The 19,159-nt window shown below is 45.0% G+C and overlaps 1 protein-coding gene across 1 annotated transcript in view; it reads left to right on the top strand.

The window, feature by feature from the left end:
- LOC138513733 (uncharacterized) overlaps positions 1–19,159 on the top strand; it is a 440,991-nt gene that overhangs the window by 345,098 nt on the left and 76,734 nt on the right. The window contains exons 14-15 of the mRNA XM_069628814.1: positions 736–864; positions 15,241–15,355. Of these exons, the coding sequence (XP_069484915.1) occupies positions 736–864; positions 15,241–15,355 (244 nt within the window). The remainder of the gene's footprint in view (positions 1–735; positions 865–15,240; positions 15,356–19,159) is intronic.

Raw genomic sequence — 19,159 nt, 5'->3', positions numbered from 1 at the left:
GTGTTATCTAGAAGTTTTCTCTTTATTAATGAGGGTTGTATCGAGGTATCTGGAAAGGAGATGTAGGCTATAAGGTGTAACGTTTAAGCCTGAAGAGAACATTTGGGTGTAAGCGGTATCCAGCGGACATAATGCATTGGTGGATGGTGGCTGCAACCTACCTAGATGCCAACATCAGGTTTTAGGAATGCAAGGTATCTTTATTAGGCTTTTAAGCATTTGAATATAAAACATTTCTGACTATGTACTGTGACAAAATCTTTTTGGACCAAAAGTAATCTATCTGGTAGCATAGCTGGTGGTGGCATTGGATAGGGTAGGTAGGAGTCTGGTGAAGGTATGCTATATGGGTTGGGTAATTATCTGACCGTATCCAATGGTCTTTAAATTGGTGAAATAATAGGATTTTTCTGCGGCTGGGGTCTGAAAATTCAGGAGAAAATACCATTTGTGCCAATTGACTAGAAGGCTGCTGGCGGCATCACAAAAGGAGTCTCAAGGAAGGGATATGAATTGTCATGATTTGGGAATGATGCATTTCTACTCACCGAGAGGAGGGCAAAGAAAGGTATCTACCTGGAAGACTGTGTGGAATGGGAGGGTGTAGACGTGGGATGGCAAATAATTTAGCAGGGCATTGAAGTTTAAAACCAGGAATGAATGGGGGATGATGTAATGCAAGAGAGCTGGGGCAACACAGACAATGACTTTCGTTATCTCCGATTTCTGTTTCAGGATTTGCGAGGCATCAGTCGACTGCAGGGACACAACACAGCCACCTACTGCGCCTTCATTACTGATCAGGGCGAGCTCAATCTTGGCCTGGGAGACTTTGACATTCACCAACAAATAACCGTGAACCATGTATGTAGTCTTCTGATATTTAGAAAAGGAGAGATGGGCGTGGGATTGAACAATCGGGATTGGCATCAATCATGGGGCTCCTAGGCACATGTACCCAGTGTACCCATAAGGGAACGGTGGGCAGAGAAGCAGACCAATGTAAGGGCAATGGATTGGACAAGAACGAATGTAACCTGCTCTAGCTTTCTACCTCATCCTGGTCCCTGAAACACAGCTACTGCCTCTCCAAAACACCATCTGCCACAGTCACTGTTGTTGTTTTTAATATTACCTCTGAATCCCTCAAATATCATTTCCCCCAAATCGTGTTATGACACTAAAACTCTATTTCTGCATGCCCAACCCTGCTCTCGTACCTAAGAGTTTATGCTTGTCCTCCAAAGTATTTCTTGTCTCCAACACCCACACTATCCTTCATTCCGTCATGGTTGTTCTCATCCTTTTATTCCCCACCCATTCCACCCTTTCTAATGTTAGCAGATCGAAGCTCCTGTGTCTACAGTGGACCCGGTGTGGTCTCGCTTTTTAACACAATGCTCTCGGCACTCCTCCTAATCACCTGTTGACAAACAAAGTAAGATCTCGCCACTGGGGGGCGGGTCTCGGGTGTTTTCTCAGCACGTCCCACTGGCATCGTGGAGTGCTGAGGTCACATGCTTTAGTCATCTTCAAAGCAAGCAGCGACAAAGGCACTCATGATGGATTAATCCGCAGCAAATCTTCACATTAAGGCTAAACAAAAGAGACTTGTGAAAGACGAACGGAAACTTTGAGGTTATCAAGGGACGGAAACTGTGAGTGTGTCCTGGGAGGGGAGCTGCCCCGTTTGGTTGGGCTTTCCTTAGAGGAGATCTGTGTGAGACGTGAGGGGGAGAACATTGGAAGTGGTGGGAGGAGGAGCAGTGGGGATGGTGAAGGGGAATGGAATGGCTTGAGCAAAAGAGATGTAAACCGGTTATCACTCAGGAGACTTCTCTATGCTGAACAGGGCTTACTATGCTTTGCCTCTCCTTAGCTACCACAATTGGGCTTATTGAAAGAATATGTTAATATTGTCTTATAGACCATGGGAGGGTCCATGATCGCAGGATCATAACCCGCCACCAAGTTATGGCCCGAGGCCATGATTTGGGGGAAGGGTCAATATCCTAAGCGATGATACGCCTTCCAAGTTCTAAAAGGCTATTACCACGTGGTGGTAGTGACAAAACATGTTTGGAGAGTTGGTGGTGAAGTCAAACATTTTACTTTAATACTTTAAGTAAATGGGCAACTGACTTTGTAAATTGTGTGGTTTTATTTTGTAGTATGGAAATGACATGGCAGTGCTTTAAACGTGTAATTTTTAATTGTTGAACTGAAACAGGTTTAACATGATTATACATTTGGTGTCATGTAAAAGTAAAACGCATTCTCTATGAAATCAATAGCATGTTCCCATGTTAGCTTTTCCTTTCGCGTGTTAAATAGGATGTTGCAGCAAAAAAAAAAAAATCCTCTAGGAGAGGACATGTCTTATTGAAATAAATCTTGCCTGGAAATTGCATTGTTGTTTCTCTGTCTGTTTTTGAAGACAGATTCTGTTATTTATTTATTATTAGTGTGGTTTAGTTTCCATAAAAAACACAACACTGAAACTGTTCACACTGTATCAAAACTCGAAAAAAGAAACGAAATATAAAAGCAGATGCATCATAAAAACTATCACGGTAAAATCTTGGAATTCCCAATATTACATATATTACAAATAAAATCATAAGTACAAACCAGTCGTACACCAAGAGAAGTCAATCTAAAACCTCGACAATTAGAAGACAGACTATTGAGAAGGCAGACAATTTCAGTAGTTACTGACTGCACTCTAAATATTCTGATTGACTGAGAGGAGGTCATTTACAATCTCCATGTGCTAATTTCTGATACCTTATGCACAACAAGCAATGTGCCATAACTAAATGTGCTTAAATAAAAAACATTACAATCTACACAAGACTCGAAAAGCCTTTGATAAAGTAAAACTTGAGAAAAGCAAGGAAAACCAATGATCCCAAATGCAAGAAAATAAAATGAAGAACAACATTCTAAACTGGAGGGGTAAATGAAGAGCAGGATCTGATTATATCACATGAGCCAAAATGTGAAATGATGTAGTGCCAAGATAGAAAACCGTGAGCTCTTTTTCACCCTTGCATATTGCCCATCTTTAAAGCACACTGATGCCACTAAGCATTCTTTACACGTAATCTCTTCCTTCTGTTCCTGGAGTTCCGTCATACTATCATCTTGTAGAACCTCTGAGGTTCTAGATTGGGAATAGTATTTTCATCCCCTGCTGTGAAATTAACATAGCCTGAATCAGACCAATATTTAATTCCAACCCCGCCCTCAGCATGCACATTGGTGTGGGAGGTGTGACAAGGTACCCTGCTTGTCACTGGAATCCAAACACCCCTTTGTGTCAGGATGATAGTTCCGAAGGAGATGGAAGGGGATCCCCTTTGACTGCCCTGAGGACCAGCAGTTTGGAAGGGACCTGTCACAAAACACAAACTACACCTCCAAGAACCCCTCTGGCCTACCCGCATGATCAATTCCCATGGTATACCTGAACTCTAAGTCCGGCTTTACATCCTCCCTACCAGGACCCCATCCAGGACAGGAAAGCAGACTTCCCTAGGATCACTAGGAATGAGACATGTCCCGTTAAGAGAGACCCAAACAGCAAAATGGATCCATCTGGGCAGCTCGTGAGGCAAGGACAGGGAATGGCAAAATATGCAGCCGATCAGGCTAACTTACCACAAGCACCTCAACGGGGGACTGTCTAGCTGGTTACATGTACAAGACATGCACACAGAGGTCAGCCAGAGAACTGGAATGTTAGTGGTTGCCCTTCCTGTTCTAGCCTTTGTCCCAGTAAACCACTGCCCTAACCAGGACCAGGAATAAAGGGGCTGTAGCTAATCCAAAACAAGCCCACCCGCACTCACACAGCTGCAGACTACCACTCTGGGAGCCCACCCGGGGGAGGGACTGAAGGTATATAAAAGCAGCTTCCAGGCTCAGTCAGTTTGTGGGAGTTGAAGGGGCAGTTGGTGGAGGAAGAGCGATCATTGTTAAAGGACGTCGGAAGGTTAGAGTGTGGTGGGAGTGGAAGTGTGAGGCACTAGTGGGGTAAGAGTTGGTTTGAAGTGGAGTTTTGATGGAGGAGTTTGGAGGAGAATTAAGAAAGTTGATTTTCAGAACATCAGTGGAGGTTGTAGGCATAGTTTTTAAGGCGTAGGCTGGATATGCGTTAAGGGAGAAAGTTGGCAGAACACCAGTGGATTCAGGAGGCAGGGTCCTGGAAGCAGTGGAGCGAGAGCAGATGTAGAGAAAATTGGACGAAGTGCAGGCGAAGGCCTGGAAAAGTGTACTCCCGAGAGTGTGAAGGTGACTAGGGAGATCATTGAGGAGGTTGTGGGTCCTGCACAAGAGCACATCCTCGGGAGAAGACAGCAGACCTGTTGGGACCTGGGTTTAAGGGGACACCCTGATCTGACTAGATCTAACCTGGATTCCTCCACTTTCCTCAAGGTAGTGGAGAAGCAAGACCCCAGCCTGGTGGTTAGAATCGTAGGCCAGGTGCTCACTAGAGTAGGGCGGAAGAGGGGCCAGAGTACAGACACTCCAAACCCTTCCTCCCCACTCAGACCTCCAGGGCTGTCCATAGCCAAATTCGATAGTGGCAACGATTGGACTATTTCTGTTATGGGTGAACGGCCCAAGGAAGAGGAGAATTGTATAATAGGAGCTGCAAGAGGATTTAAGTAACCTTTCTTCAAACCACCTCTGGTGTCCATGCCTTTTTGTAGAACCACACTCAGTGATATCATGACAAGGGCTTCATGAAAGCTTGTCCCAACTTTCCTTGATGGAAAGGAAAAGGGAGAAAGGCGAGAGGCTAAGAAAGGCACGAGTAAGATAGGAACGAACAGCCGAACAAATGGAACGGTAAAAGGGGGGCGTTGAAGCATAAGATGTATGCTTGCAGTAGTAGGGATGCGTGTGCAGTCGTTGATAAAGCCTGCATGTGAAGCTGAGCCAATGTTCTGTGAGGTTAGTCTCTAGCATAGTCATTTGTTACACTACAATTAGGATTACCCTAATGACAAAGAATTGTACTTCCAACATGTTTGGAATTAATTGAAGCTGTTCCAACACTCTGTAGGTCCTTCTGTGGAACTTAAGAGAGACAATTATCTGTTCTTTGTCAATACGAAGCCCCCACCCCCCAAGAGCTGATATGTGTCCACAATGTACCTAAATATTCAGCCTCATATCGGAATCCACATATTAGGAAGAGCTTTATCCATTTCTTTCCATGGATCTTATCCAGGCACCGCCTGGGATGAATTCGGACACCTGCATCTTGGACACATGCCCTTGGAGTCCTGAAGGAGGACTTTCATCCAGTTTTCCAAATAGTAACAGCACCTGCCCAATTATTTTTCATGCCTGCTTCATATAATTGATGGATAACTGTGGTCATTCTCCATTTTATTCACATTTGTCCATATTTACGTGAAGATAATGAAGAAGGTAAAAACCATTGTGCACATGTGGATAAGGTAACGAGTTAAGTGCCCGTCTCTCGCATGGGGCCAGCTTGCACTTCGAAAGTTCAATTCCCTCAGTTCAATTCCATCAGAAGGGCCAACAAAGCCTTTGGTCCTTCCAAGGTCGTTACAAACAATAACATTACATGGGGTAATAACACCACCTGTCATTACAGCGCTGGGAGGCAGATGAATCCAGCAAGAAGCACTATAAGAACACACATCATTATTATTAACAAAAACACTGTGCCAACTGCAATTGAAAGCCTCATTGCAAACACTCTTGAAGGCTAACAACTACTTTCAAATATGCTCTCTCTGGCAAAAGTATTAAAGTAAGTAGCACAGAAACAGCGACTGCCTTTGCCCGTTTCAGTATGGCATCCAGCCATGAATGGACAGAAAGATTGTACTCCTCGAAGCGTGGCATGCAATTCTCTGGATAGCTAAATAAAGGGTGTGCAACAATGTTGGCACCTTTTTGAATCTTCACTGGAATTCTCGCACACAGTTGTTGCTGTTTTGCTTTATTCTTCTACCCTGTCCACCTCCCCGTCCCCTCTACAGCCTACTTCTGCAGGAGTATGTCCTGATACATTCTGGTTTCACCATCACCGTCTTGTGGCCAATGTTGAATTTTACTTTTATCGACTTCATTGATTCACGGTGCGTCACCCTTTCTCATGGTGGCCCTGAATCATGCTGTTGCCATCTTCATCTTGTATCCAGTCTTGCGGCATTGTGTTACTACTGACTTCTGCAATTGTATTCTCACTCCCCACTTGCTTCTCTGCTCTTTTTGACTGCTTACTCTCTGTTCTCTGCTCCTCTCCCTTTTCCTAGCTCCTCCCCTTCTACCCTTACTTTCTTCTTTGCACTTACTCTATCAGAATTGTCCCTGGACTTAGTATGATAGCAACCTCATCTGTCTCCCCCCAACCCACTACTTGTTTTTTTCCCTCCCCTCCTCCCCCAGCACTATCTGAAATGTTGTCAGCCCTAGTACGATGGCCACTTGTTTTGTTCCTCCCCTCCCTTTCTGCACCCCTCTCCCTCACCTTTTTTTCTACCAGAAATGTCATCAGGCCTAGTACTGTAGTCTCCTGCCTGTTTCCATTTCCTTCCCACTCTCCCCCTCCCTTCCTTATCTATGTCTTAGCTCTCACACTATCTGAAATGTCGTCAGGCCGAGTACGATAGTTAATTTCACATCCTTACTGTTCATGGCCTGTAAGAATGTCATTGTATTTTCCCTTGTTCCCTCCCTTGCCTTGAAGCACTTTGAAACACATTGTGTATGGGCGCTATATAAATAAACGATCATATTATATCATCTTTCAACAGCTTGGACCACTGGAGCATTCTGAACCGGTTGCAGCTCTTTCATCTTTGCTCTCTCCCTTTCTGAGATATTTGTGTCCTAGTTAGCTCTCTGCCTGATGTCCATTGTGTCCCTTTATAAGGCCTCTCAATCATTTAACTACAGGCCTCTATATAAAACCTCCTCTAAAGTGACTTCTGCAGACCTAGATATCACTATTGGAAAACTGTTTCTGTACAAAACCTCCTCTAAAGTGACTTCTATAGACCTAGACATCACTTTGCTCTAAAGTGACTTCTACAGACATAGACATCACTAATGGAAAACTGTTTCTATGTAAAAACCTCCTCTAAAGTGACTGAAACCGCACTAGGCATTACTGTTGAAGAACTGCAGATGATGGGTGTCGCGCCTTTCTTCCAGATAGGGAGCCACTGTACCAAGGCCTACTGATCACCAACAGGATATATGGACAACTTGTCTCTTGGTGCTCAGTCCAGCAATTTGACAAAATCAGAATAACAAAACCGCTGTATGATTCACATGTCCCTCTGCCAAGTGCACTAATCGGCCCCGACCTGCTATTTCAGCGTACCTTTGAGTGGCGTTTGTGAACCACTGTAAATCCATCTGCCAATCTCTAACTTTAGATTCACTTGCCTTTTATTAAAAAGTGCATGTCGAAAATCTTAGAATGGCGTGAGTATAAAACCTGTCGGTGGTAATGCACTGACTATATAGGTGGTGTGATATGGTCATATGAGTGAGGCTAGGTGATGAGGAGTAGAGTATCCTGGGTTTGGGGACCACTGCGCGCGCCACGATGCTGGCCCTGCAGATGGGATATGGGAGATTCCCTGGGTTTGTCCTCATCCCCAGGCTCGTGTCTAAGGTGCCAGATGATGACCCAATACGCCCACCTTGGGTTTTGCTGGAAGTGTCCAAGACCAACAATGCCACACAATTGTGGAGTATATTACGAAAGAAGGGGTTAAAAGAATAGAAGCTGTGGCTGGTGGGGCCCCCATCTGGGGATTTCGTGAGCATCAAGTCATTGTCAAACTCTACACACATGGGAAAGGATTTGGTATGCTGCTCATTAATGCAGCCCACCAAACAACGTAGGAGATTGTGCACATGCCAGAGGCGCAGAACATCAGACTTGGATAGTAGTGGGTCACCCACAGAGCACTGCCAGAATTCTAGTGGGACAGACTGCAACTATTTCCTAGATGTGGAACAGCCATTGTTTGACTTCACTATCTTGAAATGTGTACAGATCGCTGGACCAGTGAGCACTGATGAGAATGTTCTAGTCCCAGTGATCCCACACCATTTGCAGGACCCATTCCCAAGCAGCACACAGCTGTAATACATCCTGCTATTCTGTGGCCAATTATTTATCCTAGTAGAAAGGACATGGCGGGATAAAGAAAAGTAGAGAGGAGAAGGTGCTCTGAGCCATCCGAGGTAGGAAGACCTGATTCCAGGAGAGAGCAAAGAGGAGAGATTACTGGAAGGCAATTCTGGGGCATAGAGATAAAACCTGGGTCGGTGGGTCTTTTCAGCTGGCTGAGCGGGCCAGACTGAGAGCCAGCATGAGGCCGAAGCCAAAAGAGTGACATTCAAAATACCCAAACTAAGGGAATGCTCGCTTAAGCCTGAACAGGAGGAGAAAAAAAAGTACTTTGAGATACACTATTGACGCCAGATCTCATGCCTGACCTCATTAAACAAGCCTGAGGGTGCTATGAAGGGGCACCTGTTATCTGAGTCCAGGCGGACCAAGACAAGAGCCGGACATCCGCAATGACATCCTAGAAAAACCAAGAAAGAAATGTTGCGGAAATTATAAATCCGCAAGACTGCAAGTGACTGTTTTGAAAGCACCAGATACAGATTTGAACAAAAGGAGCAGTGTTGAAGGACTGTAGTCCATAGACCTAAAGAAAGTCAAGATCTTGTTGAGTGCAGAACAGCTTGTTCAACCGATTCCACTCTCACTGGTGGTGCTTCATGCAGTCTTAATCCCCATTCGTGATATTGCCTCCCGGCCTCAGGCTTTCTTTTGCCCATTTCTTTCACGGAATCTGAAGGCGCATAACGGTCCGGGTAGGTTTTTCCTCTGGCATCTCATTTTTGTTGCTTGGGGTTTCCCAGTGCATTGACCACTGGCCAGCCCAGGCCTTCCGCCCGCTCTTACTGCGGCTGATTTGGTCTGTTCCTCAAGCATGTAACAACGAGTAGAAAACTTCTTCAGAGGCCCTCCTAGGGCAGCCTTGCCTGGGCATCTGGTGAAGGGCCACGGAAAAGGGCACCTTCCCATTGCCGGTGTGCCTGTTTGCCATGTGCGACCTACAAAGCCGTCTGCTGCAACAACCAGGTATGGTGGTAGGAATCGGGAGCACGGCCAGTGCTGGGCCTCTGAAATCCTGCCACTACTTTACTACTACCTACAACACAAGTATTGCAACCGTGCTGAATCTTGCTGCACTCCAAAGCTAAACACTGCATTGAACTTAACTGAATTTTGAGTTTGGCCACTTTAATGGATTTAGCTGAATTTTCGATTGTAGAGACTGTATTTTATTTATCTGAATTTTGGAGTCGAGTCACTGTATTGTATTTAACTGAATTTTTGATTGTAGCCAATGTACTGTACTTAGCTGAATTTTGCAGTTTTGCCACTGTATTGCATTTAGCTGAATTTTGATGCAACTCTCCACCAACCTTACTAATAGTTCTCCAATATACTGCATCCTCACCTTCAAACACCCCATACCTCTACCGCAGCAAAACCTAAAATCACCACAAACTGCATACACTATGCAACACCCAACAAATAACTAACCAACCACGAATAAATCTCCCCATACACATTCATACACCACACATCACATAGTGTCTAACAAATAAAAACAAACCAGCACACAGTAACCAGTTTTTCTGAACTGAAGCTACCAACAGCACATCAAATCTCTCATGCTATTTACCTCTGAATGCCACTAACTAAGCCCTCAGCCCCCCTTCCTTTTCAGATCCGCCAGAGCGCCTGGAGACCATAGAAATGGCAGCAGTGCACGTTATACATCACAATAACATATGAACAAAGCAAAACTAACATTTGATGGCTGGAAGGTTTTGAATAAATCATAACCATGGGCACAGCTCTGGGAAACCCTCCAGACCATTGTAATGAAGGTCCCACTTTTAAATGTGCAGAAATTGTAGGCAACCCTACGCGCATGGGATGTGGGGTGCCACTGCATGACCGGGTCTTTCCTGACCCTATCATGCATTTCTTTTAAGGTATGAACCGCTGCTGTGTCGATTGCATTTCTGTTCCTCAAACAGGATAAAAATGCATTTTTTGGGTCACATTTTACAGTGGCAGGCCCCTAAAGGGCCTGTCCCTGTGAAAGGCACTGGGAGCTTACAGAACACTGTCGGGAGAGCGATTCTATTCAGGGTACTACCCATTTTGATGCCAAAAATCGTTCGAATGACCTATTTCGTCCAGTACTATTTGATCGATTTTTATAAATACCGAACATGTGTTGTGGGGGTGTCACCCGCTCCCCAAGTTCAGTATTATTTGGGTTAGGGGGGTTGCAGGGGTGTTCCCCACTTTTGAAAATTGGAGGCGGGGACAGAAAAAAAAAGAAAATAACGAAAAAGGGACCCTGTGAAGTCAGATCCGACCCGTGTTAGAGGGACGGATCTGACAATGCAGGGTTGCAGGGGAAGCGGCAGCGAAGAAGCAGTTAAATAGGGGAGGGGGTGGTGGTGAAAGGTACATTTTGGGTTGTTTGGCTGAAGTGCAAATCAATTCGCGGCAAAATGGACTACGGTCAATTCTGCCGCAAATAACAACCCAGAACACAATTCAAGGCAGCTGGCCAGTGCACAATTTGCGCTACAGCTCAAGCCTGTCGAAATGCGCCGGTCACCTTTGAGAATAAGGTGACCTGCTCATTTCCAAAAATGGGTTGTCTAAAAATAGCATATCCTCTGCTCCATTTTTAAATGCCCCATTTTTTGAGGATCTGGGTCAAAATCTACATTAAAAAAAATGGTTACACTATGAGAGGGAAAGGAGAGAGAGGGAGAGTGATGGGTGAGATGTGAAGTGATAGGCAAAAAAGCAGAGGGAGAGCGGTGGGTCAGAGAAGGAAGCGGTGCACAAGAGAGCAGAGGAAGCAGTGATGCGGTTGGCCCGAAATCTGAGAGCGAGCGGAGGTACAGAAAGTATAGGGTGCGTGTGGTCAGTGAGCCAGAAAGCAGAGAGGAAACGGTTGGCCGGAAAGAGGCACTGAGCTGCAGATTGGGAAAAAGAATGAGGGAAGAGTGCGATAGAATGGTAGAAAGGATGGAAGATGCAGAAGCAGCACGAAAGAATGAAGGTTTGTATATTGCGGGAGGAATAGAGTGTAAGGTGTGAGTTGGGAGTATGATTTGGAGTGTGGCAGGGGATGGGCAGTGCAAATTGTGACTTGACAGTGTGACATAGTATGTGAGTATTTGTATGACAGAGTGAGAGGTTCAGGAATGCAAGTTGTGATGGGGAGTTGGTGAGCTGCGTGGTGTGTGTTGGTGAGAGAGGTGTGTGGGTGTTTGGGGGATTGGAGAACATATAAGGGGAATATTTTCAGCATTACAACTGATAATGATCAATATAGTTAATACTATTAAATAGGCATGCACATTAAACCAAAAAGGTAGCCAAATCAAACACTGTTCTGCCAAGCCAGAGACATCTGGGACTCTTCCTATTAAATTAATACAAAAGATACATAATGACACCCTGGCTCGCTTGTAGCCTTGCACTCTGCCTATTACCTGCAATGTGGCAATCTTACACCCTCCAGTTAATACAAAACGTCCCGTAAAAATGCCGCAATAAATAAAGATTTGTGCCGCAAAATTTGCCATTTCATGCCGCAAAGTCCTGGAAGGTCTGTATAATGTCGAAAATGGCATTACCATGATGTAAAAAGGTGGCAAGGCACATAATGGACAATGAGATAGTCTATACACAGACAGAAAATCGTTCTGGCTAAAATGCCTTTAATGGGAATACATGTAACCAACATGTGGCTAAAATAAGAAGAAACTGAGTAGTGCTCAAAGTGTGTAATGATGAGATCATTTTAAAGTTGAGACGCTCGAGGATACCATGCTTTCAGAAACTTGACTAATGGACAGAAACTAGACATTAAATTGGGCCTGGTCGAAACCCTTATCTGAAGAATCCAGATGTACAAATTATAATTGAACAGTGCACTGAAAGAAGAGTCAGGAATGCATGCTAGAGTGTATTTCATTTTGAAGGTTTTAGTCCAATTAAAATTAATTGCCCAATGAGCTAATGCTAACAATGATGTTGTCTAAGACTGAGCTGCAGCGGTGGGGGCAAATTGCCTCCTCATATTTGGCTATAAAAATGAGCTCTGGGTAATGCTGAAAAAAGGTTCTTTAGAGGCAGGGATCTTGACCACAGGAGATAGGGCTGCGCTGTGTCAGCAGGGAAATGGAATAAACCTTTATGAACTTAACAGTCTCTTTGCCACATTTTTGAGCTGTCCTCATTGAATTGTGTTGGAGTATGTGAATCCTGCACCCCAACCACCTCAAGGTGCAGCTTACTTGTTTTACAGGTACTAGAGGGTGTGCTCTGACCTATGGGCCGTCAGAAGACTGTGCGCCCTCCTGTACACCATCGCCCAACAAAGGCCGAAAACATGGCTGGGGACGATTGTGGACTCATGCAGAAGTGATGAACTCTTCACTGACTCCCAGTGGCTGCACGGATTAATTTCAAATCCCTCTGCATCATCTACAATTCTGTCTGGGGCATGGGACCACGCCATCTGTAACTTTCTCTTACTAAATACTCTCCCTCTAGACCTCTGCGGTCCTCTGGCACCAACTCTGTGTGTGAAGCGTTTCGCTAAACAGAGGGCCCGAGACCAATCACTTTCTTCAGCTGGCTCCGTTCTATGGAACAGCCTCCCCCTTCCTTTTTTTCTTGAGCAGGACTTCCTCAAATTCGGGAAGCTCCTCCAAGACTTTCCTCTTGACCTCTTCCTTCCCTTCCTCCCTCCTCTGCTAATTCTGAGTCACTGTGATTGGTGATGAGGGCCCTTATGTATCCTTCGGGGTCCTGGCCTCCCACACCCAGTCACCTCAGCCTCTGCCTACCTCGCAGCACTTGCCTCAGCATCCACGGCCTCCTTCCTGTAGGCTTACACTATCGACCCAATACGACTCCAGGTCGCAGAGCACAAACCATACCATGCACTTCATCCGCTGCTCATCCACGATCACGGACATTCCAGCACCTGCCCCCACTTCCCCTCTTCTCGCTGCACTTGCACATTCTGAACATTCACAAGGCATAGTGGGGTTGTCCTCATCCTCCACTGTATTTATTACTGACTCAGCGCCTGCACCTACATAGCACGCAAATATTGATGTAGCCACCAGCAATGTCTGGTACAGTCATGGTCCATATTCTATCTCTCGTCCTTGTTGCATTAACCTTCTCAAACATTCCCTCTTTTTCCATAATCTCTCTCATCCTATTCCCTACACTCCGGATGCCCTCTGTGAGGTGGCCTGCACCCTCATCTCTATTCTTATAGCTAGTAACAGTAATAAAGTGCATCCTGCCAACGTATGTGAGGACTGCAATGAGCAGCTGCTCTCTGGTGGATGAAAGAAAGAATTAGACACATTTCTGGAGCAAGCCCATTTACCTTTCTATACTACCAGCATTAGGCCATCCTCTAGAAACCTGCTCCTTTTCCCCACATTTCTCACTCATGTTTGTACCCCAAGCGCTTTTACTCTCCTCAACCAACCGCGCCACCTAGTTATTCACCAGGTTGTGGAACTCTCTTGCTTGCTAGCAATTTTCTTGGATTTGCTGTTGACGGTAGTCGCTTAAACATTGATGAGCACTAGGGATGGCTCATCTGACTTTTAATGTTCTTAAAGGCAACACGCATGCATGGGAAGAATGCCTGGGAAGAATGACGTTGTATTTTGGCTCGATTGCTGCGATTGGTTTGCTGGAGCGTTGTTGAATACGAACCGCTCTGTGAATACGAACCGCTCTGTGATGCTCCGTTACCAGGGTTGGCATGACAGTCATGCTTTTGCATTATGTTTAGATTTCAACCCAACTCGGACATTGAAATGACTGGCTTTCTCCAGCGTGTACCATTAGTATTGTGTGACCTGCTGCCTCATCTTGCGTTGTAATCATATACATGTTCACTCCAGGCAGTGCCAGGTGAACTGATGTGAACTGATTGCCAGAGGCAGTCTGATACTCTCCCAGCAACTCAACTCTTATGAAATATTCTCAGGTTTGGGGTGGTTGGCTGCATGCTAATTGTGACTTGAAACTAAACTTAGTCTAGCCATAATAGCCTTTCCCAGGCACCAGCATGTACCCCAGGCCCATTTTCCAAATTTCCAGGCAGTCTTGATCTGCAGTATGCTCTCTGAAAAAACACCAACCATGTGTTCATGAGTCCCTAAAGCAGGGGTCTGAAACATTTGGCCCTTCAGGTGTTTTGGACTACAACTCCCATCAGCCCTAGCTAACATGGTCGGTGGTGCAAAGGATCATGAGCGTTGTGGCCCAGAATATATTTTAATTTTTGCCTTGAGATTCCATCCATCAATGCTATTGATACTAATGAGCCATTTAGATTGACTGAATCATCGATCTCTAACTGTACCACTGATCTATTCCGCCATTGCACATTCATTTTTGAAATGTTGACCGACGGCTGTTGTAGCTTTCAACAGCTGTGGCATTCTGGGTCCCCAACATCTGAGTTTGGCCAGCTGTAGTGTGTTTGGGATTCACTTCTCATTTGCTCAATTTAGGCCTCTACTACACAGCTCCAGCCGACATGAAAGATGCCCATGTCCTGCACCATTCAAATATGTTGATTGACAGTTAGCTTTGTGGTTGTGGTGCTCTGCCCCATGTGTCATTGCTGCAGTGTTATCTGATATTTGCCTTTTGTGCGATTGGTTAGTTGCATTCAATGAAAGCGTCCAAGACATGACTATCCGGCTGGCATGACATACCTCTTGACTCCTCATATATTTGGTTTGTTGTAGTGGGATGTGTTGCCTAATGTTAATTTGGTTGGCTGTCTGTGGTGTGCACCACTAGCTAGTTGAAATGTCATGGAATGGCTGCAATAAAACTGTGCATTCAGCCATTTGTGGTATGCTGAAGAAGGCTCTGTCACACTCAACTTACTTAATTTGGATATGAGTGTTTGGCTCCAGAGGGCCCTAGGCTTGATTTCCTTGGAGCAGTTCCTGTGGGAGTTATACGATTCGTATGCGATTAGTGGGCTGCAGTGCACTCTTGTGCATTGTCTTTTGTTGCTGGCCAACCTCACCATAAACCTGTGTGTTTTATTTTAGCTGTTGGAGTATGAGGAGCACATTCGCCATGCTGCCTTCCTGTGTATAGATGGCAATTTGCCTGTCAGCACGATAAAGTATGCATGTCGGATCGCCAAGCAGTACCAAGTGCCAGGTTAGTATTCATTCTCAAATGTGTTTTCCACCTTTCCGAACTAACCATAGGCAGCATACCATTGGCCTCCAACTTTCTGGGGGAACCATAGGCAACATAATAATTGGCCTTGACTTTCCCAAAGTAACCCTACGTAGCATATCATTGGCCTCCCCCATTTAAAGGGAACCATGGACAACATGCTATTGGCTTCTACCTTTATGAATTAACCATAGGCAGCATATAATTGGCCTCCACCTTTCTCGGTAACCATGGGCAGCATGCAACTCGCACCAATCTGTTAGGGTAACCATAGGCAGCGTACTGTTGGCTCCCATCTTTCTAGGTAACCATAGGCCACACACCATTGGCTCCCATTTTCTGGGCAAACATAGGCCAGGGAACCATAGTCAACTTACCTTTGCCCTATACTTTTCTGAAGTACTCATAGGCAGCATACCATTGGCCTCCACATTTTAGGGTAGCCATAGGCAGTGTACAGTTGGCTTCCATCTTTCTAAGGAACCATTCAAAGGTAGAGAATGCTAGAGGCTTATGGCAAATAAGTCACCCCGCCCCACAATGGATCCAGTCTGCTCACTTTAGCAACCCATAGGCCTTGCTTGGTCTCTGGCTTTCTGCTCCCTTTTATGAGTTAGAATCCTCTTGTGCCTTCATATGGTTGTCCTTGGACTTGCTGTACCTGACCTTTTATTTTGCTTTTTCTCATTTGCCTCCTTTATTTTTTTTTCCTCATTCGATCCCCATTTTACCCTCTGCCTTTCATTAGTTTTTGCATTTCCCCTTGCCTTTTTATGTTTGCCCTTTATTTCTTTATTCCCTGCCACAGGTTGAGATCTCCCTTGGCACTAATGATGCCCCTATTCTGAAGAATGCGATCTGCTCTCGGCACTGAGAGGCTATTTTGATCGCTTCCGATTCTAACTCTTCAAATATTTGTTTAGAGCAGGAAACCACTGCGCTGCAGTCATTTCAGCCACGCGTGGTTACCCAGGTGTCCGCATTACAGTGCATGTTACTTAATACACGCTCTTTAGTTAAGCATGCCCATGAGATTGCTAATTATATCGAACAGAATAACCTGGACTTATGCGCTCTGACAGAGACTTGGCGCTCTAGTGCAGTGGGCTCTAGTCTCAATTTAGCTATTCCCTCCAGCTATGCTATGGCCAGAAAAGACAGATTGGAAGGTAGAGGTGGGGGTGAAGCCTTTATCTTTAAAGATGCTCTTTCCATATGGGAATCCTCTGGACAAATCATAGAGGGTATTGACTTTCTACATTTAAAAGTTGGTATGAACGTGGAGGCCACTATCAATAATTTGCTACGACTATTGAAACCCTCCTCATGCTTTGTCATTCTCTGAGATTTTAACTATTGGTTAGGGGACGCACACGATCACTACGCTGCTGACTTATGATAGTCCCCATCAGATATAGGCTTTGAACAGCAAGTATCTACGCCTACACATGTGCTGGGTCATACTTTGGACTGGCTTTCGGTCCTTAATGCTACCTGCCACAATGTCTTTACCCTACCTTGCCCGTGGTCTGATCATGCTTTTGTTCACTTTCCCTCTCAGTACCGTTTCCAGTGAAAATAAAGAAAAAGCTGAAATGGTCAGTCTTGTCTCGTAACTTGAAACGCTTACCTTGACTAATATTGAACCGGTATTAGACTGAGAGTAATCTCAGTTTCCCTGATGAGACCCCTCTTCATTTTATGTCACACAACTTAGCTTCAAATATGACCTTTATTTCTAACACCTTAGCTTCGTTGAAGCAAAAGAAAACAAATGAAGAGAGTCATAAAAGTCAACCCTGGTTTGCGACTGAGCTTCGTAAACAAAAAGCACAAACGTTGAAGGTGTTTTATTTCTGGAAAACATCTCCGGGTCTTGCATCCTTACCAGCTTATAAAAACCTAGCCAAGGCTTTCAAATCAGTCATTCTGGAAACCAAAAAGAATTTCCATAATAGAATTTCAAATGTGCAGTCAGATATAAAGGGCATTTTTAAAATTCTAAAAGAGCAGGAGTTAGCCCCGCAGTCAGCCGGCCAAATAGTCTTAAAAGATGCCAAGTGGTGTCAGCAAATACAAGATGGTATACAAGAAAAACTCCCAGGCATCAGAAGGAACATACTTGGTAAAAATGAGTTTACCATCCTCAGTAGTTATTCGCCCCCAGAAGCCCACCAGGTGTAACCCGGCCGTTGCACAATTTAATTTTCAAACTATATCAGAGGATGCCCTGAAGAAAGTTGAAAGCAACTCACTGCCGAGGCGATTCCTGCTCCTCGTTAATCATAAAAACATGCCCACCGTCACTTATAAAAGCCATTTGTAAGTTTGTGAATGCTTCAGTGTCTGCGGGCAAGGTCCCTGATGACCTTAAGCAGACTATGGTCACTCATATTCTGAAAAAAACGGGGCTACTTAGGGACAATCCACTTAACTATTGTCCTATTTCGAATACCCCTTTTTTGTTATAAATACTAGACAGGGTCGCCTATGGGCAGATCTTGGAGCACCTCACTCAGTACCCTATTGTGAACTCCCATCAATCCGGTATTAGACCATGTTATGGTACAAACCTCACTTCTCGAGTTGAAGTGCAGACTTTTGGACCGTCTAGACAAGGGTACTCTCTCCCTCTTAATATCTTTGGACCAATCAGCTGCCTTCGACTTGGTCGAACATTCTATCTTGATGCCTAGACTGGTGGAGGTTGCCAACTTCTCGCCAACAGCTGTATCCTGGATTGCCTCTTTCCTGCATAATAGACATAGTAGAGTATGCTCCGGGGATAAATATCTGTAAATATTATTTATATTGTAAACAGAGACTATATCTTGATGTACTGCATGCCGTTCTATTACATGTCTGCTGTAACCACTCATAAGATATGCGCCCAGATGCCTGTGGCCAAGGCGTGCTTTACAAATAAAGAAATTGAAATTGATACAGAGAGTTGCCCTATCCCAGACCTCTTTGCAGTTCCTCAAGAGGCGAATACGTCCCCATGCCTCTACAATATTTTCATGGCCCCGTTCTTCTCGTTTTTAGAGCTGGAAGGGGTCATGTTTTCAAAGTATGCTGACGATACTCAATGTGTTGTCTTCCTCTCCGGGTGCCATCTACGGGACGAACAGGAACTCAATAGAGTTTTCAGTCTCATAGAAAAGTGGATGCTCGATAACAACCTCTCATTGAATAAAGGGAAGGCGGAACTGATGATTTCTGGCAGCTCTGTCTCCCTTCTCAAGCTGGACCCGGTTTACAGATCTTTTAGGTTAGGGGTTGATAACATCACCCCTGTTCCCAAATTAAAAATCTTGGGTGTGGTCTTGGATCAGTCCCTCACTATGAGGGCTCATGCTAACCGTATGATCTCAGCCTCGGTATTCTGCGTCAAATTGCTTTCGCACCTTAGACCCCTCACTACTCAGGCTAACTCCGAAACGATTGGCAGAGCTATAATAGGGTCTAAGATTGACTACTGTAGTAGTCTCCTGGTTGGCCTCTTTATCCGGGACATTGGCAGACTCCAGATAGTACAAAACTGGGCAGTTAAAGTTGTGGATGGTTTGTCTTGTAGAAATCATGCCTGAGGCTAGGTGCTTGTTGCATTGGCTACCAGTGGAAGCACGGGCCAAGTTTAGGCTATTGGTTATAGCTTTTAAGTACAGGCCTGGATTGGTGCACATCATTGAGAAGGTCAACGAGAGAGCTCTCAGGTCCAGTGGGCAGAACTACTTGTTCCTACTGCGGAGTAGAACAAAGAAAGTTGAGAATGGTGCATTC

Source organism: Ambystoma mexicanum, chromosome 12 (genome assembly GCF_040938575.1).
Source record: "Ambystoma mexicanum isolate Mex_15411 chromosome 12, UKY_AmexF1_1, whole genome shotgun sequence".
Taxonomy (NCBI): Eukaryota; Metazoa; Chordata; class Amphibia; order Caudata; family Ambystomatidae; genus Ambystoma; species Ambystoma mexicanum.
The sequence above is the reverse complement of the archived record's forward strand: the minus strand, read 5'-3'. Positions and strand labels throughout refer to the sequence as shown.